Genomic DNA, 27433 nt, shown 5'->3' with positions numbered 1-27433 from the left:
ATTGTTGCAAAATTGCAGAAATTTGGTCTTCTGGGTATATTTTTCCTGATTGTGCATGAATACACTAAAGGTTAGTGAATTAATGTGGAATACACAGGGTAATTCTTTTGCGAGAGGAGAAGACAGTGTTTTCCTAGTGGGTTGTATATATCTGAGGGCTGGAATTAGCATTAGAACTCAATCTGATTTCTATCTCTAAGTATTTAATCCTTTTCTGAAGAATATTGAATCCATTGAATTAATAACGATCCACAGATATTTGCCAAATCTTAGACTAGATATTAAAGTACAGGTTATCATGAATCAGTCTAAAGCAATACATTAAATAAGCAGGAAAAAAAAGATTTTGTAAATGTGGCTGACTATAATGACCATTCTAACATAGCTGCATTTCATACAATTAAATGACTGTTAAAGAAGGTAAAATCCATGACTCTAAAAACTAACCGATAACAAAAAGCCAAAAATAGACAAATGTCCACTGTTTGCTGATGATGAGCTGTATTACAGAAATACATACCTTATCCCCTCTCGTGGATTATGGCAGTGTGGTTTATTTGGGATTGAAAGCATAGTTCCTGACAAATAAAACTGAGTTTTGTTTATGTATTTTAAAGATTATATGAGTGTAAAAGCTAGCGCAAAAAAAAAAAAAAAAGGTGCCCTGAAGCTTGCTGGAATTGGTCTTTGAATTGCCAGAGGAATTGTACTGTCTTTCTGCCCCATCTCCAGTAAGTATGTGTTTGTGTCTTTCAGTACGTTCAGGCAGATGCTCCGACCAATAAAACATTGGCTGGGCTGGTGGTGCAGCTGCTGCAGTTCCAGGAAGATGCCTTTGGGAAACATGTCACCAATCCTGCCTTCACCAAACTTCCTGTGAGTATTTGAATGCCAGGAGCGACTGCCATTATAGCAGTATACTTCATTCTTGTTCATCCAATATTTTTGTTGCCAAATCACACAGTGGCACAGTTCCAGCTGAGAAGGTAGATCTGTGGCTGTTCTACAGTCACTGTCAATGCTTAATGCAGATGAGCGAACAGCTTGGTCCTCCTGTCTTGTGAAACAAGCTTTAAGTTTAAAACATCCTGCCATTTCAATATTCAGTAGCTCATTTGAAAGTGAGGAGTGATTTTAATTTTCAGATGGCATAGTAATTTTTGTAGGGTCAAATCTGGAAATATTTTACCATAACTTGGATTTGATCTTTATCAGCAATACTGATAGCTTTATAACTTTCAACTTTGGTCAAAAATTTTTTACCAGATTTCACAGTTTATTCCTCATAATTGTGGCTATGTTTTAATTAGACACTATTAAATGGATACAATCAATTTAAAAATCACTCATCTGCCATTGTTTTCCCTGATAGTATTGCAAATAGCACTTTAATATTACTGTCACTTTTTCTTAGCGTATGCGCAGTGTGTCTCAGTTGGCATGTGACCAGGATTCATCACCGAATTTGGTCCGCTGGTCGGATCATTAGCTTCCCCGGCTTGGGCCAGATACTGACGGGGAGTGCGATAGGAACACTCATCCATGCCCCCCCATTACTGTCACTGAAAGATTATAAGGAAAATCTTTATTTTTTCCAATTGGTTTACAAAGTGCACTTGTTCGGACAATTTCACTGTTGCTTTTATATAGTTAGTTTCTCCTCTATGCTGGCCTCACACACTGAAATGGGAGAGGAAAAATAATTTTTAAAAATAGGAAAACTAAATTGCAAAATCATAATCATCTGGGGGAATATAAAGGGCCCACTTGTAATGGCTGAAGCTAAATCTACTTTGGACTTAGGTAGTGTGTTTCATCCAAGAAACTCTGTAGCAGATTTACCATTTCATACCTTGGAAAAGAACCCACTTTGCAAGCAGACACTCTTAGGATCTGAATAACTCAAGTCTAGATTTCTTTCTCTCTCTGTCTCACACACCCACCCACCATGGAGTAGAGCTGCTGCGTAACTCAAAGGTTATGAATAATGTAGGTTGTAGTGTTCAAGCTAGATGGTGTCACGAACTGTTGCTCTAGAGTTCTATAGGGTTTTTTTAAAAAAAAGGATTCGAATGAAGTGTATTTTTAAAAGAAAGTAGAAAATAACTTTGATACATGTATTTCTTTGCTTTAGTGCAGGTTTCTAAGACTCACACCTTTCTGATTTAAACAATATGTGATTGAACTGTACATTTAAGCTTTTTATTTACCTCACCATTCCTATGTATGGAGTTTCCAGTGGCTTGGAATGTAGAATCATGTGATGTCTCTTAAACTTGTTCCTACTATAACATCTTAAATTGATGATCAAAAGATTTCTACTTTCTAGGAGCAAAAAATGGATTAGTACATTGCATGGTTAAAATTAGTTCTTGCCACATATGGAGTTGTGGTTATTGCTTCATATAATCAACAGATTTCCCTTGGCTTATGGGAACATCCTGGATCTGGGGCGCACGCTCTCTCTCTCTTTTCCTCCCCCGATTTCCCCAGTAACTGCATCCTTTACCTGAGAACTCTTCCTGCCAAATCTTGTTGAAAATGCATTTTCAATGGAAATATTGTGCAATTTTACAGCCAGCTCTAAACTTACAAATATCCTGACTAGTGATACTGGAAAAGAATGTTAAAATCTGAAGCATGCTCTCCAATTTAAAATTAGAGTCCTCTCTGCTATTTTATCCATACTCTAGAAAGCAATCCTATATTGACCCCCTTAGAGAGAGACTAAATGAGACCTAATGGACCCTTTAAATCTCCAGCTGATGTTCTGCTCTCAATTCTGGAATGTGTGGTATGGTATACCCCTTGATTGGTTGAAGTGAAATGGTGCCTTGCACGCTTCAGGTACTGTAATAAATAAATCAATATGAGATGCATTTAGCAATAAGTCTGTAAAAAAATTTTTTGCTGGTCCTCACAAAATAAAAATGTTTTGGTTTTTGTTACAAAAACTTTTACACGGAAAGGGATCTTCAGGACCAGCCCCATGCAATCTTCCTGCTGCAGAAGTGGAGCCCAACTGATTGGTTTATATTTCTGTTTTTCAAGGATATCTTCATTAGGAAAACAGCTGGAAACTTTTTTTTTAAAACAAATACTGAGATTCTCCTTTATCTCTTTAATCCATTCCACCCCTTTGTTTCTATTTTTTATAGATCGGGGCTCAGTGGCCACCTCTGATACATTATGTTCTACAGTATGTATGAATCCTGTTGCAGGTGGCTTGGGGAAGAGTGCTGCATTATACATCAAGAATATATGCACTTGTTCTGAGATCCAGAAGGAAGTGGGAGGCAGACCAGTTGAGAATCTCTGGGTAAAGATAAAAGGGTTAAAAAATAGGGGTGATGTCGTGGTAGAGGTCTACTATGCACCATCAAATCAGGAAGAGGCAGTGGATGAGGCATTTCTAGAACAAATAACGGAGGTATCCAAACCCCAAGACCTGGTAGTAATGGAAGAGTTTAACTACCCAGGCAGCTGTTGAAAAAGTAATACTGCAAAACATAACATTTCCAGTAAGTTCTTGGAATGTATTGAGGACAATGTTTTGTTACAAAAAGTGGAGGAAGTAATCAGAGGGATAGCTGTTTTAGACTTGATTCTGACAAACATGGAGGAATTGGTAGCGAATCTGAAGGTGGAAGGCAATTTGGGAGAAAGTGGTCATGAAATTATAGATTTCATGATCCTAAGGAAAAGAAGAAGTGAGAGCACAGAATAAGGACAATTGACTTAAAAAACAAAAAACAAAAAAAACAAACCAGATTTTAACAAACTCAGAGAACTGGTAAGTAAGGTCCGGTGGGAAGAAAATCTAAAGGAAAAAGTCGTTCAGGACATCTGGTAGTTTTTCAAGCAGACAGTATTATACACGCAACTGCAAACTATCCTGAGATGAAGAATGGAAAGGGGCCACTATGGCTCCATAAGGAGCTCTTTAATGACCTGAACATCAAAAAGGAATCTGTGATGGGGGTGTACCAGACCTCTGAGGCTATGTCATAGCCCACCCCAGAAAAAGGTACAATAGGATTAGATTTTTATTTACCCATTGGGGAAAAAAAAAAAAAAGACTTTTGAGGGTAAATAAAACATTTACCAAGCAGTCAATAAAACATTAGGACAATGTTAGAACCAAGCACTTCCCAAAGTACCCATCTAGGTCCAGGACAATGATTAGCAAAACTGTATGACTTGCATGTGTGAAAGTCTGAGCAATTTAAAATGATATTCTACTTGTTTTGTTTTGTTTTGTTCCTGTTTGGTGTTCTGTAATGTAATTTAAATGAAAATCCAGGATTATAAGTGGAATGCAGGGTATTAGTTACCAAGTATTTGCAACTTAACTTTCATGTGTTTAGGAAATGCTGAATAGTTATTGTGACTTTTTTCTGTATTGTAGTTTAAATAACTTACCAAAACAATTGAAACTGGTATGATTGTATTGCATTATTTTGACAAATAAAATCTGTAGAATTTTTAATTTTTTTGGTACAGAATCCCCCCATGAGTAATGTAGGAACAAAATCAGGAAGGTTAAGGCACAAAATGAGTTACACCTTGTAAGGGACATAAAAGACAGTAAGTGGTTCTTTAAATATATTAGGTGCAAGAGAGAGATAAAGGAAAGTATAGAACCTCTGCTTTGCAGGGAAGAAGATCTAATAACTGATATCAAGAAAATTGAGGTGTTTAATGACTATTTTGTTTCAAGGTGTCCCTAAAAAGGTTAATGGTGACCAGATACTCAAAACCACAGTGTTAACAACGAGGGGGAAGAAATAGAAGCCAAAATAGGGAAAGAAAGGCTAAAGAATATTTAAGTGTATTCAAGTCAGCAGGCCCTGATGAAATTCATCCTGGGGTACTTGAGGAACTGGCTTAAGCAATCTTGGAACTTTTAGCAGTTATCTCTGAGAAGGTCCCAGAAAACAGGAGAATGGCAGACATAGTACCTATCTTTAAAAAGGGGAACAAAGAGGACCTGTGGTATTATAGACCAGTCAGCCTAACTTACATACTGGGAAAGATACTAACTTACATACTGGGAAAGATACTAGAACAAATTATTAAACTATCAATTTGTAAGCACCTGGAGGATAATAGGGTTCTAAGGATTTACCAGCATGAATTTGTCAAAAACAAATCATGTCAGACTGACCTAATTTCCTTTTTCAATATGGTTTTCTTCTTAACATATGTGCAACGTGCCTCAGGTGGCATGTGACCAGGATTCATTACTAAATTTGTTCCATTGGTTGGATCATTAGCTTCCCCAGCCCATGCCAAGTACTGATGGGGAGTGAAACGTGAGGGTTATGGGCCTTAATAGCCATACTGGATCGGGGGAAGCAGTAAATGTTATACCTTTTAGTAAGACTTTCGACAGTCCTACATGACGCTCTCTTAAGCAAACTTGGGAAATTTGGTTGAGATGAAATTACTGTAAGGTGGGTGCACAACTGGCTGAAAGACCATTCTCAGAGTATTTATAGTTTGCTGTCAAACTGGGAGAGCGTATCTAGTGGGGTTCCACAGGGATCATTGATGCCCTGGGTCCAGTACAAGTCTATATTTTTCATTAATAGCTTGGGTAATGAAGTGGAGCATATGCTTATAAAATTTGCAGATGACACTAGGCTGGGAGGTGGTTGCAAGTACTATGGAGCACAAGATTAGATTTAAAAACAACCTTGTCAAATTGGACAATTGGTGTGAATTCAACAAGATGAAATTCAATAAAAACAAGTGCAAAGTACTTCATTTAGGAAAGAAAAATAAAGTGCACAACTACAAAATGGGGAATAACTGGCTAGGTGGTAGTACTGATGCAGAGGATCTGGTGGTTAGAGTGGATCACACATTGAATGAGTCAACAGTGTAATGCTGTTTTGAAAAAGGCTAATATGATTGAGGGGGTTTTAACAGGAGTGTCATATGTCAGACGCAGAAAATAATTGTCCCACTCTGCTTGGCGCTCGTGAGGCCTCAGCTGGAGTACTGTTTCCAATTCTGTGTGCCACGCTTTAGAAAAGATGTGGATAAATTGGAAGGAGTCCAGAGGAGAGCAACAAAAATGATAAAAGATTTAGAAAGCCAGACCTGTGAGGACAGACTAAAAAAACTGGGGATGTTTAGTCTTGAAAAAAGAAGACTGAGTGGGACCTGATAAGTCTTCAAATAGGTTAAGGTCTGTTATAAAGAAGATGTCGATCAGTTGTTCTCCATGTCTGCTGAAGATAGGACAAGAAGTAATGGTCTTAATCTGCAGCAAGGGAGGTTTAGATTAGATATTAGGAAAAGCTTTCTAACTATAAGGGTAGTTAAGCTCTGGAACAGGCTTCCAAAGGAGCCTGTGGAATTCCTATCACTGGAGGGTTGGCTGGTTTTTTTGTTTTTGTTTTGTTTGTTTTAAAAAGAAGTTTGGCAAACACCTGTCAGGAATGGTCTAGGTTTACTTGGTTCTGCCATAGCACAGCGGGCTGGAGTTGATGACTTGCTTAAGGTCCCTTCTAGCCCTACGTTTCTGTGATTCTGTAGAACATAGATTCTCACGTACCTATGAAAATACATATCGGAGTTGGCCTTTGAGCCCCCAATCTGTGGGAAGTAGAAACATAAAGGAGTGGAATGGATTAAGATGAAATTTAGGATGCATCTGATCTCACTGTGTGTTTACAATCAGACTGCTTAATTTTGAATATGTATTTTTTTTTTTACTACTTGGAATGTTTTTAAGTGAGTGAAGAGTAAAGCTTTATAAAGTAAGCCCCAGATGAAAATGGAATGGTACATTTATGAGTTCACTGGTTTTGTGTTCTGTACAGCGTTGTGTACATTTAATGATACAAAGCGTATCTTCGCTGTCATAGCATTGAAGATGTCACTTTTGGTCAGTGTTCACACTTCTGTCTCCTGATTCTAGGCCAAGTGTTTCATGGATTTCAAAGCTGGAGGTACATTATGTCATATTCTTGGTGCTGCTTACAAGTATAAGAATGAACAGGGCTGGTAAGTTTTTACTTGAATTTATACACCTTCTGCATGAAACTAAACAAATGAAATGCCTATTCAAACTACTTGCAATTTAATACACTTTCTTGAAGAGTTGAGTGGGAAAGGGAGTTGAGAAGAGGAATAAATTTTTGTTTTCTAGTTGATGCTCTATTTAAAGTTATCTAAAGATGAGAAATATTGTGAGCTGATGGATGGAGCTTCAGGCTGGGAGTCAGAATCTCCTGATCTTATAATCCCATTTTTGCCATTTATTTGCTGTGTAATATTGGCCAAATTGCTGACTCTTGCTGTGCCTCAGTTTCCCCATCTGTAAAATGTGGATTATTCTTACTTGTCTCCTAGGATATTGTTAGGAATAATTAATGTCTACAAATACAAAGCACCACATAGATACTAATAAATAGAAAATGCTTTGTAACTGTTCATCTGTGCTCATAAGTAGAGAATGCAAGTTTCATAAAACCACTGCCTATATAAATATTGATGTGTACAAAACTGTCCATTTGGAGTCTAGCGGTGGTTATCGTGTGTACATTATAATTCAGAAGACTTTTCCCAAAAGGGAAGTTACATAATAAGTAAATTATCATTGAGAAAATTGCAAAATCTCCAATTGGGAACTAAAAATAGTCAATATAAAAGATCAATAACTCAGTTAAAAATAAGGCAGAAATTTTCCCTTCATTTATGTAGTTCTTTTTCAAATGCTGTGAAGACCTGTGAGTGTACCTGGGTTAAGATTACCCCCTCAAGCAAATCAAAAGGCAAGAATAAGCCATGTTTTAGTATTATTTTTGTAGGGTCGATGGTGCTCTGCCCCCTAACTGCATTTGCGGGACATGAAAGAGTAAGAAGCTGCCATAAGTTAACTATCTGAAGTCCCTTCTTCCATTCCTACAATGCTAATACCCAGCCACAGATAACTGCTATCTGAGATATCTGAGTAATGTGCCTTTTAGGTGCTTTGTGCTTCCTCTGAGCCTCAATAGAAGAGCACCTCAACTAGCTCCCACAAAGTAAATATTCTTTTCTTTTTGGACAAACTTATTTCCCATTTACAGAAATCTGAATGAGAGCAAAACTCTGACATTTGGCCGCATCCTCTCTCCTCCCTCTCTTGCTGATCCCTCAAAACTAGCTGGTAGTGTCTTGAGTGTGTGTGCGTGCATGTGGAGTGGGGAAGGAAATGATACTTGAGAATTTAACATTGAGGATCAGATTTAGAGCCTGGAATGTTTCCTTCACTGACTTGACCAAATAATATGATGTGCCTGATGCATGATTCTTTGTTTTTCAATGGTATGCATTGTCGCTCTTGGTTAACCTGTTTGTGAATGATCTGTCTTATAGGAGAAGTACCTTTCCTGGTCATAATAGGTATGTCTGAAAAATGCACTTATCCAGTGCAGCTGGACGTACCTTGTCATTGTAATTCAAACAGATGTTCTCTAAAACCTGTTGCTCCAGACTTAGTTTCTAGAATTAATTAGTTAAACAAGAAGACAGGAGGACCTCCTAATGATTTTTTTAAAGTGATTTTTTTTAAAAAAAAATTCCCAATACAGTATATGCTGCTGTTTATATGTTAAGAAATAACATGAGTGCTTTTATGTGGAAGGTTAAATAAAATTATGGTAGAAATTTGAATGTATGAACAAAGTGAAATGAATCCTTAGTGTTGACTTCAACCATGTTTGAAAATTTTAGTCTGTTAAAGCTAAGCACTAAATAAGTGACCTGATTTATAGAGATGTTTAAGCCTTAACACATTGTGTTTTGAAAATGGTTGAAATAATAGTCGGAGTTTGAAAACTTGCTTGTGAACGTAATCAGTATTTTAATTTTCTTTGTGTCCACTTTCCTAATGCTTAACTTTGTCCCATTAATCTCAGTCAGAGCAGCTATTGAAGATCACATTCTGACCAAAAGATTGTGAAATTATGTCAATATGTGTATATTGGGGCAAGATTTTTTTAATCAAGGCAGTTAGAATAATAAGTTATAGATCATCAAGCCCACCCTCTACCAGTCCAGAAATGTTCCGTACACAACTTTTTAAGATTTCTTGTTCTGACAGTCACTGTAAGACTTTGAGATGACATTTATATTGACATGTAATATTGACATTTAAATATAGAGAACTTTACGGTTGAAAGACAAGCATACAAAAATAAGTGATTGCCCGTAACTCCTTTCTGTTATGTTGTACATTACAACAAAGTCAGTCCTCTGTGGAAAAAATCCCATCACACTGGCTGAAAATCGAAACCACTAGGGAAAGAAAAAACCTTTCACAAATGTGAACGTCTAGTGATGTGCACCTCTCTGGTATATTATAAAGATGCCCCTTCTCCCCCCCCCCCCCCCCCACGTGGAGGACCGTGTATGCCGCAATACAGTACTTAATGGCCTCAGATAGTTAATGTGACAGGTTTCAGGGTAGCAGCCGTGTTAGTCTGTATCCGCAAAAAGAAAAGGAGTACTTGTGGCACCTTAGAGACTAAAATGTATTTGAGCATAAGCTTTCATGAGCTACAGCTCACTTCATCGGATGCATTCAGTGGTAAAGTGGTAGCTGCTTAGATTAGTAAATTGCTTAGATTAGTAAATTAATATAAAAATTACATGAGATTGTGAGGTTATAAATATGTAGGTTAATGTGAGCTTTTGAAGTTGTAAAATTCAAACTTGCACATCAAGATGTGTAAAACTGAAATTAACATCATTACATATTTACAAGCTGTAACAATCTCTCAGGTGTTTTACTGAAAATATGTGGTGCTCTGTGTATTTGAAGTATACTGCCACTTACTACACTTTGCACACTAACAAGCACTTAATCGCTTTTATTGTGTGCAGTGCTATGCTTGGACAGAAAGTCATGCACCCCACCTAAGAATCTGATACTGAATTCTTTATCAGCAGCTTTGTTTCTGATCCTTCTAGTTGCCAAAGTGAAGCTCACAACCAGTTACTGCAGATAACCACTGCTAGCGTTTAACAAATTAATAGTGCAGGCTGAATTGCTGGAGATCAGAAACTCCTGGAGCCTGTCAAATTGCAGACTTGTATCTAAATATATATCCTAACCTTTAAAATTCTTTACAGCGGTTGTCCAAATTCTTAGTATTGAGGTGGGAAAGTAAGTCATTTTAATTGAATGAATCCATCCCATGACTTTAGAAAGAAGTCACATTACTATGTCTCTGCATCATTAGATTAATAACTTGGGTTATTGTAAAAGATTTCCCACTTAACAATAGGCCAAGAATCAGTTTCCAGTGTGAGGATGGATGTAATGTATTGTTTCAGTTACATCTACAATATGTATTCCATGCGTGGAATAGTGGTTTTTTCAGATGCGCCTAGTTAAAAAAAAAAAAAGCACAGTAGTGGATTTATTAAGATGTGTGCTTTATTAAGCTGCGTGCTTCTGAGGTTAGAATGTAGGCCTACAACTGATTGCTCAGCATAACCAATAGACTAGCGAATGCGATGGAAATATAAATAGAAAGCAGTGTTTAAAGACATGAACATTGATTTGCCTATGCTCCCAGTGCTGCTGTCTCTTGTCGGCCATTGTGAGCTTTGTCTCAATAAAAGTAAATGACATTTTCAGCTGCTTTTAATTAATTGCTCTTGTCTGATCACTCTAGAGAGCATAGAAATGTAGTTAATTGGCTACCTGTCTTACTCCAAGGTTTTGTTGCTAGTCATGTTGGATAATAGAACTTCAGCCTTGGATTTCATTGTGCATCTAAGAGTTTAAAAATCAACTGCATTTTGTTGATTGAGATTGACTGTTTCTTTTCTACTAAGTGGAGCAAGAGTAACATGGTAGAACCATTTCTATTGTGCTCTAAAACTCCATTAATAACTTATGTTCATACATGCAGATACTGTAAGAATCCATTCTCTGTTAAAATTAAGTATACCAATGTAATTTACTAGAATGTGCAGAGTTTTAAATATCACTTCTTGGTCAAAACCAAATATAAAAAAGTCTAAAGATTCTTTGCTGTTGAAAATAGGCAAGTTGAAGTCTTTAATATCTTTCAATCATTTTCCTCGTTTACAGGCGGAGGTTTGATCTGCAGAATCCATCACGAATGGATCGAAATGTGGAGATGTTCATGAACATTGAAAAAACACTAGTGCAGGCAAGACATTTTATAACCATAAACATTTTCTGTTTTGTGTCTCAGTGTATTTGCCACTTTCTTTGGGGAAATGACCTTCTAGCTTTGAGGTCCCTTAGCGCTGTGACCTGCATCAGAATTCCAAACTTTGTATCTTTCTTGAATTTCTATCTGAATATAACTTTTCTCTTGAGAATCTCTGAAACTAGTTAGAGTGGATGACTGGGGGAATACTTAGTACAGAGAAACCTGGTAGTTAGGGTGGGAGAATAATTTTGAGCTTTAAAATTGTTAGACAACTATTTTTTAACTTAAAATAAAATTGAGCATCTGTACAAATCAGTATGTTTAACAAGTTAAAACATTGTGCTTTAGAATTTAGGAAATGAAGAAGTTATAAAAAATTGTGAAACAGAACTATTCTTGCAAAAGCCTGGCCACGTACGTTAAGGCAAAAAGTGAATTTACTGCTCTTGAAAGGTGCTGGATTATCAGGGCAGGTGTAGAAGCACATTACAAGCTGCAGCAATACAAACTTCAACATTCCATCAATGTGCCTCAATCCTGACTTGGAGGGACCACATCTAGGAGTGAGCAGATAATTAATTTTGTTCATCAAAGTCCACCCTTGGCTTTTCTGAGACTGCCAGCAAGGGTGAAAGTTCCGTTTTGTTTCTGATGAGAATACCCCTCCACTAGTAAACTCTGACTAATTTGTCTGAGCCACTGAACAGCTACCATACGGTAGCAGCTCATTCCTGTCCAGAGTCAAATTTGAATAATTGACCTAGAGGTTGAAAAGCTCTGTATCCTGTTACTCATCCCTTGTCCTTGTGCCATTACAGTGATCTACTACTTCCCCATCCGAGCAGGTCAATTTAAAATTAAGTTTATTACTGTGTCAGTGATTGTTTCCTATGATAATCTGTAGGGCCTAGGCCAGTACTTTTGCTTGTACTGCTTTCAAGCTGTACTTTTCAAGTATTTAGCAAAATCAGAAACGGGAGGGAAAGAACCCAAAAAGTGACATTCTTCATTGACATTTTGGAATAAATGGTTTTGCTGTGATTTGATTAAAGATAGCTGGATAGTCACTTTATTTTAAAATAAACATTTAGTGTGGCTAAAACCACTGTTCTAGATAATGTAGAAATCTGTAGACACTGGTGCTGTAGGGTAAGATCCTAGTCAGGATGTATCGAACATGGTGTTTAGTTTTCCATTTACAGTAGCATGCTCAGGACTTGATCCAAAGCATCGTGAAGTTGAGAATCTTTCCATTTTCTTCAATGGACCAAGAACATGCTGGTGCACAGAACTCAGGCGGGGTGAGCAGGGCAGCCACCCAGGGTGCGAAGCCACAGGGGCGGAAAAATGGGGCGGCGGTGTTGGTGTCACAGGGTCACATCTTCTGCTTCTGCCTTCCATTTAGCACAGGGGTTTTCAAACTGTGGTTGATGGGGGTCACTAGCCTACTCAGGCCCCTTGCTGTCCATGCTGTCCTCTGCACAGGTGGATGCTCCCCAGGCAGCGCTCCGTCCACCGCACTATTGCCTGTCCCTCAATGGAGCCCAGCACTGGCCAGTGACATTGTCTGAAGCCATCCCCTACCCGCAGAGCCCAGCAGCCATGAGATGTTTCTCAAGGCACTCGCATGCTTCTGCCCTGGCACTACTGGAGCATCTCATGGCAGCTGGGCTCCATTGGCAGGGACCAGCTCCGGGATGGAGCTGGTCAGTGCCAGGCCCCTTTGAGGGAGAGCATGTTGGGGAACATCTCTGAGCTGTGCTGCCCACCCTGCCCAGGGAGTGCTCATCTGTGCAGAGGTGGCCCAGCTCGGGGAACAGGGCAAAGAGGGCTGCTGAGCAGCTGGCCAGTGCCCCAGCTCCCACAAGCTTCTGATCATTCAGCTCCTGGCAGGAGGCAACAGTTCTCAAACTGTAAGGCATGCCCCCACAGTTTGAAAACCTCTGTGCTAAATGGAAGGCAGAAATGGGGGGGGCGCACATGACCCCATGTCCCTACCCACCCACACATTGCCTCTAGGGGGTGAAAATATGCTTTCTCATCATGGGCACTAAAATGCCTAGTTAGGTTCTTCACAGGACCTTTGCATTAGTGTTTGTCAAGCAGTAATGTTTAATGCAGTAATTAATCCTTGATGGGTTCAGGCCTTTCATCCACTAGTTTCTGATTTAAAGTTTTGCCTTTTCTCCTCTAGAATAATTGTCTGAGCAGACCAACGATCTACCTCATTCCAGATATCGAACTGAAGTTGGCTAATAAATTAAAGGACATTGTCAAACGTCACCAGGTAACAGATATGAAGTTTGTAGCAGCCTTGCATTTTTGCAGGTTAAGTTTTTGAAGCTGTTTATAAAGGACAATGGTAGAGATATTACTTTAGAATTGAGGCTTCTAAAAATTAAATAGTATAGAGGAGCAAGGGGCAACTGGTGGCCTGGGACTGCATCCATCTTTCCAGATCATTTTATTTGGCCTGCCAACAGTTAACAGTTTATTCTGCTGTGACATTTATTTTTATTTCTCAGCTTTTTTGCTGTGATAAACATACTCAGAGTATAAAGCGCATGTTTCGATGTGGAAGACTGATCACTAGGGGGACTGGCTGTGTGCTTCCTTGGGTTGCATGTATGCTGAATACAAGGAAATTCAATATCCTGAAAAATCAGGTCTGTATCCACTGCACCACAAGTGTGGTGAGAAGTGGTGCATTGACAAACCCATGACTGATAACTTCGGTCTCAATTTTTTTTAGCTTGTGATAAAATTACAAAGAAAAGTCTTTCATGAACAGTGGGAGCGTAACTATCTTTTTACTGAAAATGGACATAAGCCTCCGTTGCTCATATGTTTGCAAGTCATGGCAGTGACAAAAGAATATAACTTGAACCATTTCTACAGCACCAATTGCAATGCCGAGTATGACAGATATACTGCTAATCGTCGACGTGCAATGCAAATGGAAAAGGCATTTCCACTTGATGAGAAAACGGTTAAAAAAAAATCGAAACCATATATCTTAATGTGTAATTTTGCAAAGAGTTAGGTAAGCATGAACATGTGGAAGAAAAGTTAACCATAATTATGCTCAATTGTTCTTCATTTCTTTTGACACTAGAGTACAGATGTGTCAGAATCAAGTCAGCTACAGATATATATCCAGACGATTGACACCAGTTTTAACATGCATGAAGAGTTTATGAAGTTAGCCTCATTACACAGAACAAAAAAGGGCCCAGATATTTTTGGTGCAGTTCAGGAGGCTGTTGCAGATTTTCGAAAAGTTGCCTACTTCTATTACAGACGGGCCACCGACTATGTGTAGATCAAAGGTCAGGTTTGCACATTTGTTGAAGCACAGTGAAGTGAATTGCCCAACACTGCACTGCATTATCCATCAGAAGTCGTTGTATGAAACATCACTGAACTTTGATCATGTCATGAATGTGGTCATGAAAGTTACAAACGTAATTTGAGGTGGCAACAATAGCAAATTTGTGGCTTTTCTCAGTGAAGTGTATGTAAAGTATGGCGACTTGGAGCCATACGCTGAAGTATGATGGATGAATCATGATAAATGTCTTGAGAGATTATTGTATGCAGTGTTGTTGTAGCTATGTTGGTCCCAGGATATTAGAGACACAAGGTGGGTGAGGTAATATCTTTTGTCGGTGAGAGAGACAAGCTTTCGAGCTTACACAGAGGTTGGTCCAATAAAAAAAAAATTACCTCACCATTTTGTCTCTCTTGACAGATTATTTGCACTTTGAGGGGAGATTGTCACCTTTTTGAAAAACACTGCAATTTCTGATACTAGGGAGTTTCAGGAAACAATGGAAGATTCTGTTTTTCTGTAGTATGGCATTTTTGGCTGCTAAAACCTGACATTTGAATCTTCAATTGCAAGGCATGGACCAGATATTTTGGATGTCATTGCTCATTTGGGTGGTTTGAGTGAATTTTTTAAGACTCTCCTGTTGGGTCTGGATTTTGCCCGCTTTATAATATGTGCTGCATTTGCATTGAAACGGCAAGCGTGCAAGTCAGTGTTCAGCGGGTACACTACTGATGTTGAAATGCTGCTGCTTAATTTCCATCAATGTTTTAAGGATTTTGAAAGTTTTTGACCTCACCTCATCCTTTTTAATGATTCGTTTGCATCTGTTGTCAATGAACACCAACTAGAACTAAGCAGACTGCAGGCTAATCCTTTCTTTTTTTTTTTTTTTTTTGAAAGAAGGATGAAAGGGGCATTCAGTTTTGGAAACTGCTTCCTAAATCCCATTTCCCGAGTCTGAGAAAGTGGTCACTGAACTTGTGTTCTATGTTTGGGGCTACTTAGGCTTGTGAAAGTAACTTTTCTAAATTGAATCATTTGAAGTCTAAGGAAGGAACCAACTGACTGATGAAACTCTTCCAGTTTATGATATAGATGTGCCCTTCTTAGTGCGCAGGCAGGCTCAAGCCGAGTTTCACTCTGACAGGCAAGGTACTATAACGATGAAAAACAGCAGAGAAAAACATTAAGATATTTTTATTTTTTGTTTTCATTTATTAATCCCCATCCTCTTCTGGACACTGAAAAAAAGTTAGTGAAAGAGTTAAGTTGAATCTTTTAAAAAAAAAAAAAAAAATTCAAGTTTGTGCTAACAGTGACTTTTATTTTGAATAATACTTTGGTTTTACAGTGTTAATACAGGGTTAAATGTATGTTAACATGTTATATTGTGGCAAACGTTTCTGAGTTACGCAGTATATAACCTCTTTAAAAGAATGTTGGGCCCACCAAAAGGTTTTAATGGATTTTGTGGCCGTATTCTTCTTAAAGTTGCTCATCCCTGGTGTAAAGAAGGGAGTGTTTTTGTGGCCATGCACACCTGGGTCTAGGGGGGGGTCTAGGTTCTATTCCTGGCTATATTACAGACTTGTGTGTTTTTAGGCAAGTCACTTAAACATCTCTCTGTTTCCCCGTCTTTAAAATGGCAATTATACTTACCTTCTTTACTGGAAGGATGATGATTAACTCCTTCGTGTATAAAAAGGAGTTTGAGATGTGAAATGGGCTATGTAAGTGTAAAGCAGTAAATTTTAGGAGTATGGGATTTACTTTGCCATCTGAACAGCCATCTGGTGGTATCTCTCTCATACTCTGCTCTCATCTTAAATGCATCTCTCTTCTCCCATGCATAGGTCTCCTAACTTTTTTCCCTTTGCAGATGGTAGCCTTGTCTACTGAATGCTTTGATTTATTCACCGTTCTGTTTCCTGTAACTTAACCATATGCTCTCTACTGCCCTAGTATCTAATTCTGTAAAATATGTTTTGGAATATAGTTTGTGTGAAAAATACTATACATTTCCATTTCTGTAAATACATCTCCCTCCACCTAAGAAAAATTCAATAGATTTTGAAGAAATATATCTGTAGAGTCCGATTGTCCCTTGGGTGTGATTCTTTCTGCTGTGTAGTGACTATAAGGCTCTGTGTATTATGTTGGATAATCTTGATGTTTTTAGTGCAGAGGAAAGGCAATTTTGTATTTATAGATACACCATGCAAGCAATATGGCATCCTCGGTTAACAAATATCTAATTTTAAAAAAATAATAAACAGTTGACTATTATAATATTTAAATGGACACTATCGACTTGAAAATACAGACAATTTCAGACAGACGTTTATCTTTTACAGTTACAAGTAACACCTAAAATTACTCTGACAAAGAAGTCAGTGAAAATAGCGTATCTTTTATAATTTACTATGAGCATTTGACAGAGCTTTGAGTATTGTCAGTGTCATTGTTTTCTCTTTCATATTTGTCTTTTCCCTTGTTAAACAGATCCTTTTAAACATTGAAGGGGGAGCAGAACAGCCCTAATTTTTTTTTTAAAGGAACTCTTTTTTTAGGTTTGTTTAAAGTTCAGGACATACTATTTAAAGGAGGCTCCCTCAGAAACCGGAATTTTTTTAGTCTATTTTTAAAAAAAAAATCAAGTTGACAGTGTCCCTTTAAAATTACAGTTTGAAGCAAAGTGTGTTTATATTTAAACACAGTTATGGGTATCTTCTCATAGGAATGTACACAATAGACTTGCATAGACTGAGATTTGGGAAAGAGAAGAATGAGGAAAGAAAGAGAAAAGCAGTGAGAGGAAAGGAAAGACGGAGGTGAGAAGGGCCAAGGCGATACCAGGTGGAGGCAGGATGGTGTGCCAGAAGCAACCCTTCTGAAAATATAGCAAAGCACAGCTAGGGGAAAGAGGTAGCCTCCAAAAGATGAAGAGTAACCTCCTATTCTGATACCTTTAGACTATTGGAAGTAATAGGGTTGAGCCACCTAGGTTCTGGATCTTACTATATTATAACTAAAATCACCCACTAATGTTTCTGAAATAGAAAGTTTTTTCTGTTTGTAGGAGGAAGTTATTTCTGTGTAGCTATGGATTCTCAAGCAGTGTTTCACTTTTTTCCATAGGGAACCGTCACTGATGAGAAGGCAAAGGCCACCCACCATATTTATCCTAATCCTACCTCACTGGATGATGGTAAATCATACAGAGTTTGTCTATGAATCTTGTAACTAAAACACTTAACTGCTAAAGTGATGGTTGCTATACAAAACCACTAGGTACGAAGATGCACTCAGCTTAATACTGAGAGTTGTTCAGAAAGCAATAACTTTCAAGATTTGACTTTAAATGGTTTGTAGTCCTAAATGTCCTGCGTCACAATATGGGGGGGTTGGGGTACAATGAGTGTTTTTTTTATAGATCTGGAACTATATTTTCTGGAAAGCATATGATGATGTAGGCCTTGATTGAGTGAAAGTCTGTGCTGTTAGCATTAAGCGCTGGCAGCGTAAAACTTGGTGCTATGTACAACAGATTATCACATTCCATGCTTCAGAATTTATAATCTAGAGGAGATGCAAAGGAAAATCAAGACTATGAAAAAGCCAAAGGAAGGAGTGGTCATAGATTACAAAATTTTTACGAATTGGTGGTGTAAGCAGGCCTTGAGACTGAACCTACCATGGACCACCTCTCCCAGTGACTTCACCTTGGTGATTTGTTTTTGCCCCTGATCTCTGGGTGGTAGAGCTAATCCATACAAAATTATGTATTTCAACTCATATTCAGTGGGATTGTGATAAAATAGCTCCACATCAACACTACCAGGACTAAGTACAAAAATGACACTGAAAACTAACTTGAGACAGGATTGATAGTATATACGAATAGGCAAAAAGATTAAATGTTCTGCTTTCCTAATCGTACCTCTTAAGAAACAGAGCTAGATCTGTGGTAGAGAACACTGGAGCCAAAATAAAACACGTAAGAATTAAAAACTACTTTGTATAGTTTCATAGGGATAGAAGTGTAGTTAGCATCCTTGCTTCCCGGTGCATGTCTGAATTGGTTAAGCCACAAGTGGCAGTGAAAGCAATATCAATGAAAATTAATCATAGAATCATAGAATATCAGGGTTGGAAGGGACCTCAGGAGGTCATCTAGTCCAACCCTTTGCTCAAAGCAGGACCAATCCCCAGCTAAATCATCCCAGCCAGGGCTTTGTCAAGCCTGACCTTAAAAATATCTAAGGAAGGAGATTCCACTGCCTCCCTAGGTAACGCATTCCAGTGTTTCACCACCCTCATAGAGAAAAAGATTTTCCTAATATTCAACTTAAACCTCCCCCACTCCAACTTGAGACCATTACTCCTTGTTCTGTCATCAGCTACCGCTGAGAACAGTCTAGATCCATGCTCTTTGGAACCCCCTTTCAAGTAGTTGAAAGCAGCTATCAAATCCCCACTCATTCTTCTCTTCCGCAGACTGAACAATCCCAGTTCCCTCAGCCTCTCCTCATAAGTCATGTGTTCCAGTCCCCTAATCGTTTTTGTTGCCCTCCGCTGGACTCTTTCCAATTTTTCCACATCCTTGTAGTGTGGGGCCCAAAATTGGACACAGTACTCCAGATGAGGCCTCACCAATGTCGCATAGAGGGGAACGATCACGTCCCTCGATCTGCTGGCAATGCCCCTACTTATACATCCCAAAATGCCATTGGCCTTCTTGGCAACAAGGGCACACTGTTGACTCATATCCAGCTTCTCGTCCACTGTAACCCCTAGGTCCTTTTCTGCAGAACTGCTGCCGAGCCATTCGGTCCCTAGTCTGTAGCGGTACATGGGGTTCTTCCGTCCTAAGTGCAGGACTCTGCGCTTGTCCTTATTGAACCTCATCAGATTTCTTTTGGCCGAATCCTCTAATTTGTCTAGGTCCCTCTCTATCCTATCCCTACCCTCCAGCGTATCTACCTCTCCTCCCAGTTTAGTGTCCTCTGCAAACTTGCTGAGGGTGCAATCCACACCATCCTCCAGATCATTTATGAAGATACTGAACAAAACCGGCCCCAGGACCAACCCTTGGGGCACTCCACTTGATACCGGCTGCCAACTAGACATGGAGCCGTTGATCACTACCCGTTGAGCCCGACAATCTAGACAACTTTCTGTCCACCTTATAGTCCATTCATCCAGCCCATACTTCTTTAACTTGCTGGCAAGAATACTGTGGAAGACCGTGTCAAAAGCTTTGCTAAAATCAAGGAACAACACGTCCACCACTTTCCCCTCATCCACAGAGCCAGTTATTTTGTCATAGAAGGCAATTAGATTAGTCAGGCATGACTTGCCCTTGGTGAATCCATGCTGACTGTTCCTGATCACTTTCCTCTCCTCTAAGTGCTTCAGAATTGATTCCTGGAGGACCTGCTCCATGATTTTTCCAGGGACTGAGGTGAGGCTGACTGGCCTGTAGTTCCCAGGATCCTCCTCCTTCCCTTTTTTTAATGAAATGAGTGGATTAGATAAATCAAGATCATATTGCAGTTCTAATTGAGATTATTATCTGATGTTACATAGTTGATCTAGAAGCATTTTATCATGCTTATATCATACAACATCTAGCTAGCTATTAAAGAGCCTTACTTATTAAGATGAGACAACAGAAAGTGCCTTTTTCAAATTTCATTTTCCAATTTAACTTTTTCTGTGGGACTGGATTTCCCTGATGAACTATATCACAAAGAAAGCTGCAATAGTGTTATGTCCTGACACCGGATTTCCACTAGATGGGAGTGTTTAGCCCTGTGTAGACTGCAGCATGTTGTGTTTTATCCTTTCGCATCCCTTATTGAATGTGTTTTGCACTCCAAGGGACATAATGCTGGTACATAACTACCTCATTTGTGTTCAGAAGCTCTCTTTAATCCATTTGCTTCCTGAATAGGGATGAGCGCAGTTTGACATCTTTGGCGAATTTGCAACTATATTCTTAGATAGAGATACATGGCTCTGTTTAAGTCCTGACTTTATTGAGCTTCAGGGACAGCATGACTGTAATGGAACCATGAACTCAAGAAATACTGTTGCATAGTTCAGACTCGCAAGCTAACCTACATTTAAAAAATCAGTTTGGGTAGTGTTCTCCAAATTTCTAAATGCCTCTCCCCCTTCTCCAATGCCATTGGGGGGTGGGGGGAATGAATATTTTAAGACACCTTTTAGAAACAGCTAGCATCATTCAGAAAAACCACTATTGACTCTGTAGTGCCAGATACCTATCTAACTGTATTGGAACCATGCTCACGCTCTTACTGCAAGATAAGCAAAAACTCATTTTCATTGTCCCTGGTTTGGCCAGTATCCACGCACCATTTGTCATTACAGGTGTCTTAGTAATAGCGTTCTGCATGAAGGAAACAAGAACTGGATTACTAGTCTCACTAGGTCAGCATTGCCTTAGAAGTTCTGCTAAGTTAGCACACACTTTTCCTAAAAGTTGTGTTAGGAATTATTTTGGGGATGTTCTATAGCCTGTATTATATAGGAGGTCAAATAGATGATCACAATGGTCCCCTCTTGCTTTAGAATCTGACTTTTCCCTCGTGTAAGGCTAGTATTTCCTCCTTCAAAACCGTCTTCCTGAAAAAGGAGCATTTTTAAGGATTGTATCTGGAACACTTTATCTGGAAGTTTAATTCCTGTGAAACAGGCTGATGGGTGTAAATCAAACTAGGGGAATGAGTGACAGGCTATTCAGAGCTCTGACAACGACACAGTGGGGAGGGGTGGGAGGATAGATATTTTCCAATTGACAAGAAAAACCTCTGGAGGGAAAGGGTTGGGCTTCAAACCTTACAGTAGTTAGAACAGATATATTTGTCCTGGGGAACTAGACTTCCTGGCTTTCTCCACCTTACTTCTGCCTCTTAAGCAGCCCCTTACTGAACCTTGTACTGCAGGAGATGTTCTATGCTCCATACCAGGTTCTCAGCCTGGTAAGTTAGAGTTAGAAACTAGCAGCAGGCAGGGAGAGATGACCAGCTAGAATCAGGGAGGGGGGAGGGGCAGGCTGGGTGAGGGAGAGTTTTCAAGGGCAGGCAAGTCTTAACCCACCTCTACTTCCCATCAGCCGGAAATCCCCCCCTCTTCTAGTACAATGCCTTCAAGTGACCACTTTCAAGCCTTTACACACTGATCAGTCACCAGGGTGCTAAAACTCTGGGGATTAGCCAGTGACCTCAGGGTTAAAGTCTGCAGTGTCAGCAATGGAGACTTAAACTCTTCAAGTGGGTTTATTCTTGTGGACAAATTGGCAGTGGGTCCATTTATGAATCTATAGGGGCCTAAAAGGAATACAATAGGCCTTTGTTTAAAAAAAAAAAAAAAAAGACTCTAAGTTGTAGTGTGGCAACAAGGCTGCTCAGATGCCCTATGTTTGCAGCAGCTCTATTCTTTACCTATCTCATTCTGCTACTCAGGACTGTGGATCTTGCATTTCTAATGGCCCACTTATGGCCTTCTAATGGCCCAAGCAGATCTTGTCCAAAGGCCAGGAGTAGGGTTTTTAGGACAGATGAGAGTCCAAACGAAAGCTAATGATATCTTGCTGCTTACCCTGAGCACACTGTAGCTCAATTAACAAAATGTATCTTAAAAAACAACCTGCAGCTTCCCTGCCTCCTTTGACATTTGGTAGAGGTGCCTGAAATAAATCCTGCTCTTATTATGGCAAAGCCACTCTGCTTGAGTTAGCTCACTATCTCAATCTGACTTTTTTTTTTTTTTTTTTTTTCTCATTTTGCAGATGAATGGTTGAGACCTGTGATGAAGAAAGATAAGCAGGTGTTGGTGCACTGGGGCTTTTACCCAGACAGGTAAAGAAAGGAGGAGGGGAGAGAACCTTCATCTCTAAATCCTGAAAAAGCTTGTTAAAAAAGAGAAGTGTTAAATCTTAGAAGTTTGAAATTGCAGATGATTTAATCCATCATCTCATACAGATGAACTGTTCCTCTTACTTTAGTGGGTCTTATTTCTCCTGATGTCAAACCACCTTCTGCTCTGCAGCTGTGATTAAGTTTAGTGAACTTGCACATTGTTTTTCAGAACAAAATGGTGACATCCCAGCTTTGTATGATCTGTACTTGTGCTCTTCTTTTCTAGTCCTACAGAATAATGCCACAGGGTCAGGCCCGTTAGTTTCATGTAAAAGAAAAGTTTAAACATCCCTCCTCCCCCACACACGCACTTATTTTCACCATTTTGCACACCATCTGATTGGATTGTTTCAGGTGTTTTTTAATGACTGTACAACACAGGCTAGAACACCCAACACACAAAGAGTATTAGTCTCATGCTGTATGGGCTCCTAGTGACTTAGTAATTCTTGCAGTACCCAGAACTAGAGAAAAGAGAGTTTGTTCATTCTAATAATACTTGAAAGTTATATTGGCATAGCTGTGTGTGTCGGTGTGACTAAAACACACCCCTGATCAACAGAGCTATGCTGACAAAATCTCCAGTGTAGGCACAGTTATGTTAATGTAGCTAATGCAGTTCAGAGAGGTGGTGGTCCTACACCAGCAGAAAAACTTCTGTCAATATAGGCTGTGTCTACTGTAGAGGGCTATGCCAGCATAAGCTCCATAATGTAGACGTAGCGTAAGAATAAAATCTACACTGTAATACAGCTGCTCAGTGTGATACTGCCAGTGGTTATGGACTGGTGATATGGCACCTTTTCCTTCAATGTCTGTGATAGACCTCGTAATTTACCCTGAATCTCCTGAGTCCCAGTCCAGTGCCTTTTCATAGAATCGTAGGATAGTCCAGTCCCCTGCAGTCAAGGCAGGGCTAAGTATTATCTAGAGCAGTGGTTCTTAACCTGGGGTGCACGCCCCCTGGGGGTGCGAAATGCCCTTTCTGGGGGTGCGAGACATGCCAGGCTTTTTTTAGAAGGTAAATCATCGAAAACACAAATTAAGCACAGGCACGTAAGTACAACTACTTTGTTTCATCAAACCTATGTATTTATTAACATTATACATTTTTAAACTATTACTGTAATATACAAGCAAAAAATATATCTAAGTTTAAAGAACTAACCTACTTCAAAGATTTTTGATAAGGGCTGCGAGAACGTATTTGGATTTTTGATAAGAGACGCGAGAACATATTTTGAGAACCAAAGGGGTGCAGGCTGCAGTAAAGGTTAAGAACCACTGATCTAGAGTCTAGACGGTCCCTGACAGGTGTTTGTCTAACCTCCTCTCAAAAATCTCCAATGATGGAGATTCCACAACCTCCCTAGGCAGTTTATTCCAGTGCTTAGCCACCCTAGCAGATAGGAAGTCTTTCCTAATGTCCAACCTAAACCTCCCGTGCTGCAATGTAAGCCCATTGCTGCTTGTCCTATCCTCAGAGGTTAAAAAGAACAATTTTTCTCCCTCCTCCTTGTAAGAACCCTTTATGAACTTGAAAACTGTTATGTCCCTGCTCCATCTTTTCTTCTCCAGATTAAAGGCCTATTTTTATTTTTATTTTTTTTCAATCTTCTCTCATAGGTCATGTTTGCTAGACCTTTTGTCATTTTTGTTGTTGTTCTCTGGACTTCTGCAGTTTGTCCACATCTTTCCTGAAATATGGTGCCCAGAACTGGACACAATACTCCAGTTGAGTCCCAATCAGCACAGAGTAGAGCAGAAGCATTACTTCTTGTGTCTTGCTTACAATATTCCTGCTAATGCATCCCGGGATGATGTTTGCTTTTTTTGGCACAATGTGACACTGTGACTCATATTTATTTTGTGATCCACTATGATATCCAAATCTCTTTCTGCAGTACTCATAGAATCATAGAATATCAGGGTTGGAAGGGACCTCAGGAGGTCATCTAGTCCAGCCCCCTGCTCAAAAGCAGGACCAATCCCCAATTAAATCATCCCAGCTAGGACTCCTTCCTAGGCAGTCATTTCCCATTTTGTGTGTCACTGTCTAATCCCATTTTATATTTTCATAGATCATAAAACCAGAAGAGCCCCTTAGATCATCTAGTCTGACCTCCTGTATATCACAGGCCATTAAACTTCACCCAGCTACCCCATATCAAGCCCAATAACTTGTGTTTGACTAAAGCATATCTTCCTGAAATTGATTTGAAGATATCAAGAAATGGCAAATCCACCACTTCTCTGTTAATTTGTTCCAATGATTAATTGCCCTCTTTGTTAAAACCACAATTAACTACAGCTGTTAGCTGAGGATCTTTATTACTGATAGTGTGATGTAAGAGGCAGAACACAACTACATTTTCAGATCCCAGGTAGCTTTCTGTGTTGGTTGTGTGTATGCTTAATATTTAAAAAAAAAAAAAAACAACCCACACTTTTATATATTGACCTAATTGGATTGAAAGTTATTAAATATACAACCCCACCAACTTATTTCTCAAAGGCACTGTTTAGAGTTTAATTGCACCATACTATGTAGTGTGAATATGAGATGAAAATTTACATTAGATAAGAATTTGTTTATAATCATGCCCATTACAGCCATCCAATAACCAGCATGAAAGTAAATCTAAATTTTCCCATGGAACTGTGTAGATTTCAATGACAGCTTGGTGTAAATGGCCTTTGCACTAGGAATCTGCAAACCTAAATGTAAAAATTTCTATTGAAAAAAATCCTTTCCTAGGGCCAAAATGTCCGTTGTGGTATGCTTGCAGGACTCGTTGATTTCAACGGGTTGTGTGTATGTGTCCAGTAGAAGTGAACACCAAATTCACAGGTGGGAGGGATGGGACCACACTTTCTAATTACTTCTTCATTTTGCAATAAAGCATTTTTAGTACACTTTTATTTTTACATCAGTTATATTCAGTTCTGCGTACCAACTGTGTCCATATAAAAATCAGACCAATCCAGCCAATTAAAGTGAGAGCAAAGAAATGCTGTGGCCTGCTTGGGTCTTTATCACATGCCTAGTGTTGATTACAAAGTTATCTGACTTTTTTTCGGTTGAACTGTTGCAAGTGACCATTTTTTGGGATGGCACGTAATTTGGTGGAACAGGAAAATAATGGTCAGATGGATTCTGTAGAACTAGAGGCTTGTGGGAAAGATTGTATTGCTGCCTTTTATTTTCGGAGTCTAATGAATCTTAATTAAAATCGATAAGGTTAAGAAACATGGGAGCAACTTAGTAAATTAATGGTGCAGAGAAATAAGAATTCACTTAGGAATTCCTTAAACACCACCGAAACCTGAAATTATCAGAAAATATATAATTTACTGTTCGTGAGCTTTTATAAATTTCTAACTCAGAAATTTAAATTTCTGTATTGCATCAGTTGCATTGAATCACTCCTTTTTCCACTGCATTTTTTTTAATATTCCTCTGAGAGAAGCCAGCAAATGTTCTTATGATAGAAAATAACTTGACACCATTCTGTCCTAGTGGTATGATTTGAACATGCTTTGATGGCTCAACAAACGCTCTTGCCAGTGGTTTTTGGGATGAACAACCTAGAGGACCAATTCATTTTTTCTCTTCTGATTTCCCTTTTAGCTATGATACTTGGGTTCATGCTAGTGACATTGAAGCTGAAATTGAAGATGCTCCAATTCCAGAAAAACCATGGAAGGTGAGAGCCTTTAAGAAAATTGTTCTGAAGTGCTATTTAAGTATGTTGTATCCTGAGGTGCTGTTCTGGAGGGTGTTTTGAAAGGATGAAGATGTAGTAGAAAGACGGCCTGAGATATAAGGCCTTGTGTTAAAGGCCTGGTATGAACCTGAGGCTAAAAACTGAGTCTGTGGATTTATTGAGCAGTTCGATCAGAGCCTGTTGTGTGGGCTATTTGGCCAGAGTCAGTACAGCACACAAAAAGAACAGACACATGCAGCCAAACATCTAACGACAGATGCATGTGCATGCAGTCTTTCCCACTTACATAGAAAAAGTCAAAATCAATATTTTTAGTATCACAATTAACATATAAAACACCCACATTTCTTTGGTTTGGAGATGACCCAAATGTTGCGTCTGGTGATTATAAAGAACGGGAAAGAGGAAATAACACATCCCTGTTATGCCAAGGATAATCTCTTACATTTAATTAGGCCTCATTCAAAGTGCTCTGTACTATCAGAATCTCTTTACTCACCACTGAATTTCAGCCACTGCTGAGGTAGAACCTAGCAACTGTTTAGTTGGGCATAGCATCATCATACAACCGTTTAGGACTGAGAGTGGAAAAATACCATTTGTGATCAAATTTCAGGGGAAACTTGGATAGACTGTAATATACAAACTGAGATCTGCCTAGAACATGAGGGTAGCATCCTTATGATTGGACCCTGATTTGGTTGGTCCCTGGGCATTACTGTAATGTAAATGTTAAATAGAATCCCCCAGGAGTATGATTATCATCCTGGGAAGCAGTGACTTTGAGAGAGATTTGGGGGTTGTGGTAGATAATTACCTGAATGTGTGCTCCCAGTGCTGTGGTCAAAAGGGCTAATGCAATCTTTGGTTGCATAAACAGGAATCTCAAGTAGGAGTAGAGCGCTTACTTTACCTTTGTATTTGACGTTGGTACAACCACTGTTGGAATGCTGTGTACCATTTTGTGTCCGCAATTAAAGAAGGAAGCTGATAAATTAGAGAGGGTTCAGAGAAGAGCCACAAGAATGATTAAAGAATTAGAAAACATACCTTATAGTGATAGACTCAAGGAGCTCATCTAATTAGCTTAACAAAGAAAATTTAAGGGGTGACTTGATTAGTCTGTAAGTCCCTACATGGGGGACAAATATTTAATAATGGGCTCCTCAATCTCAAAAAGAAAGGTTATAACACAATCCAGTGGCTGGAAAATTGAAGCTAAACAAATTCAGACTG

At 39.1% G+C, this 27433-nt stretch overlaps 1 protein-coding gene across 4 annotated transcripts in view; it reads left to right on the top strand.

The window, feature by feature from the left end:
• Positions 1–27433, top strand: part of SMARCC1 (SWI/SNF related BAF chromatin remodeling complex subunit C1) — a 183713-nt gene that overhangs the window by 11974 nt on the left and 144306 nt on the right. For all 4 annotated transcript variants that reach the window (XR_013344985.1, XR_013344986.1, XM_077808520.1 and 1 more), the window contains exons 2-8: positions 757–876; positions 6932–7017; positions 11102–11183; positions 13384–13476; positions 17662–17731; positions 22340–22409; positions 26101–26176. Coding sequence is in view for 2 of the 4 variants with exons in the window: in XM_077808520.1 (XP_077664646.1) it covers positions 757–876; positions 6932–7017; positions 11102–11183; positions 13384–13476; positions 17662–17731; positions 22340–22409; positions 26101–26176 (597 nt within the window). In the remaining 2 variants the exon portion in view is untranslated. The remainder of the gene's footprint in view (positions 1–756; positions 877–6931; positions 7018–11101; positions 11184–13383; positions 13477–17661; positions 17732–22339; positions 22410–26100; positions 26177–27433) is intronic.

This window comes from Eretmochelys imbricata, chromosome 2 (genome assembly GCF_965152235.1).
Source record: "Eretmochelys imbricata isolate rEreImb1 chromosome 2, rEreImb1.hap1, whole genome shotgun sequence".
NCBI lineage: Eukaryota > Metazoa > Chordata > Testudines > Cheloniidae > Eretmochelys > Eretmochelys imbricata.
The sequence above is the reverse complement of the archived record's forward strand: the minus strand, read 5'-3'. Positions and strand labels throughout refer to the sequence as shown.